Source organism: Ciona intestinalis, unplaced genomic scaffold (genome assembly GCF_000224145.3).
Source record: "Ciona intestinalis unplaced genomic scaffold, KH HT000044.2, whole genome shotgun sequence".
Classification (NCBI taxonomy): Eukaryota; Metazoa; Chordata; class Ascidiacea; order Phlebobranchia; family Cionidae; genus Ciona; species Ciona intestinalis.
In genome coordinates, this window is record NW_004190366.2 from 36,341 (window position 1) to 38,382 (window position 2,042).

A 2,042-nucleotide genomic window follows, 5' to 3' on the forward strand; every position below is an offset into this window, starting at 1 on the left:
ATCGATTATGGGCGAAACAAGCGGTGAATGAATTCAACAACATCGAGTATCGGGAGTTTCTTAAACGATACCAACTTCATAAAGATGACAAAGTTAAACAAGAGGGACAAGTTAGTTTAATTAGACACCTATAATGAATGAATGTAACTTATTTATCCTCCCATGGCGAGGCAACGACAGTCGTTATAACACAGGTGTTCTGTTTCATACACCTCATGCCCGCTTACAAGTTACTATGTATGTAACTTATTTATCCTCGTATGGCGGGGCAACTACAGTCGTTATAACACGGGTGTTCTGTTTCATACACCTCATGCTCGCTTACGAGTTACCACGTATGTAACTTTGTGGGTGATTATTGCTGATAATTTGAACAACCCATCAGTGACCACTGAGTTGGAGCAATTACCGTTAAGTGTCTTGCCTAAGAAGAAATATGCCCACAATGGTAGCAACACCAAGCCTTGACAGCGCACATAAGGTGTTTTTATTCTTAGACCACCCAGAAACCATGTGATGAGATCCAACCAATCAGCAACCAGATAAGCGTGCCACGCCCTCCTAGTAGATTGGTAAGCATAATGTTTGATGATTAAATGAACAAAAATTACATTTGTGTGTAATTAAATTGGTTATAACTTTTATAAACATTTTTTATTTATTATTTTCATTTTTTTGCAGTATAAAATTTAATTTTTAAATAAGTAGTAATCCCATTAAAGTGACCTTTTTTCTAACAATTGCAAGGCATTGGTGATTTTATAAACAAAAATTGGGTCTGTGGATGTTAAATTTGTTCATTTATGCTTTCAAAACCATTTGTTCATTTATATTTTGGCGCTTTTTTATACCAAGTTTTTTTGCAACATAAATTTTAATTTTTAATGAAAATGTCATTTGGACGACTTTTTACCTAAGATAGCTAAATGAACAATATATCATATTTGTTAAAAACCCCCTTTCCCCCTAGGGTACCTCAGATTCGCATCGCTTGAGGGGAAACCCCCGTCCCGTTACTCCGCTCGTAAACGCTGACAGCGCTGAGATGAAAGTTAAAGACCTGGTTTACAAAAGTTGGCAGGACATCCAGCGTGAATGCAAGAAATTGGATTTAGAGGGAACAGGAACAGTGTTGCCGGATGAGTTTGTCGGTCAGTGTTGCACAATTATTATTAAAAATATTTAACATGGTTAAACCTTAAGTCTGGTTACTATCAAAAAAATACCAAAAGTAAAATAAGAAGTTTTTCATGTATAATTATACATAAGGTTTTTCATTATTACATCATTTTTTTCATATTTTTATTGTCTTATTATTTATATTTTTAATTTGAGCTAATTCAATACATCAACAGGATTTAATTTTTTTTTATTTTATATATATATATATTTTTTTTTAATTCCTGCAGGAATTCTCGACAGTTTTGGGGTGATGCTACCACTCGAGGATGCTCGTCAGCTAATGTTGAAATATGATCTCCATGAGCAACAAGGTCGGTTCTCGTACCGAGAGTTTCTGCGTCATTTCATCCTAACATTGAAACCACAAGACGAGGGATTGTTGAAAAGAAGGAAAATACATGCAGCGAAACTGCCGGTGGGTTTATCGGGCATGGGGGGGGGTTAGATTATTCATTTCATTCTTACAGTCCATTATATTATATAGATTATTATTACAGTTCACTTCTGGCGGTTTTTCGTTATCAAAATTTAAGTTTTCTGTTTTTTTAAGTTTTTGAAAATTGATCCTGAAAGTAATTAGATCCAATATTTGTTCTCATAAATTTCCTGCTCATGAAGATATCATTTTTCAAAAAAAATTTATGCTGAAACAACTAAACACCTGCAATATTATAAATTACGACTGTTGTTTCCCCGCCCTGCGAGGATAAATATTTTTTTATTAAATTAACACCAATCTATCAAATTCTCATATGTGGTAAATTTATAAGTGATTGTTTTTCCAACTCTAGGATACATAAGTTACATACAAAATATATTCATTCCCCCCAGGTTGACACTGGATTTTGTAAACTCGAGTT

At 34.0% G+C, this 2,042-nt stretch overlaps 1 protein-coding gene across 1 annotated transcript in view; it reads left to right on the forward strand.

Annotated features, from left to right (window-relative positions):
* Positions 1–2,042, forward strand: part of LOC100185585 (EF-hand calcium-binding domain-containing protein 6-like) — a gene marked incomplete at its 3' end in the record, with an annotated part of 23,443 nt that extends 21,401 nt beyond the window's left edge. Inside the window, exons 28-32 of the mRNA XM_018815191.2 lie at positions 1–110; positions 498–572; positions 971–1,151; positions 1,410–1,597; positions 2,014–2,042. Coding sequence (XP_018670736.1) covers positions 1–110; positions 498–572; positions 971–1,151; positions 1,410–1,597; positions 2,014–2,042 — 583 coding nt within the window. The remainder of the gene's footprint in view (positions 111–497; positions 573–970; positions 1,152–1,409; positions 1,598–2,013) is intronic.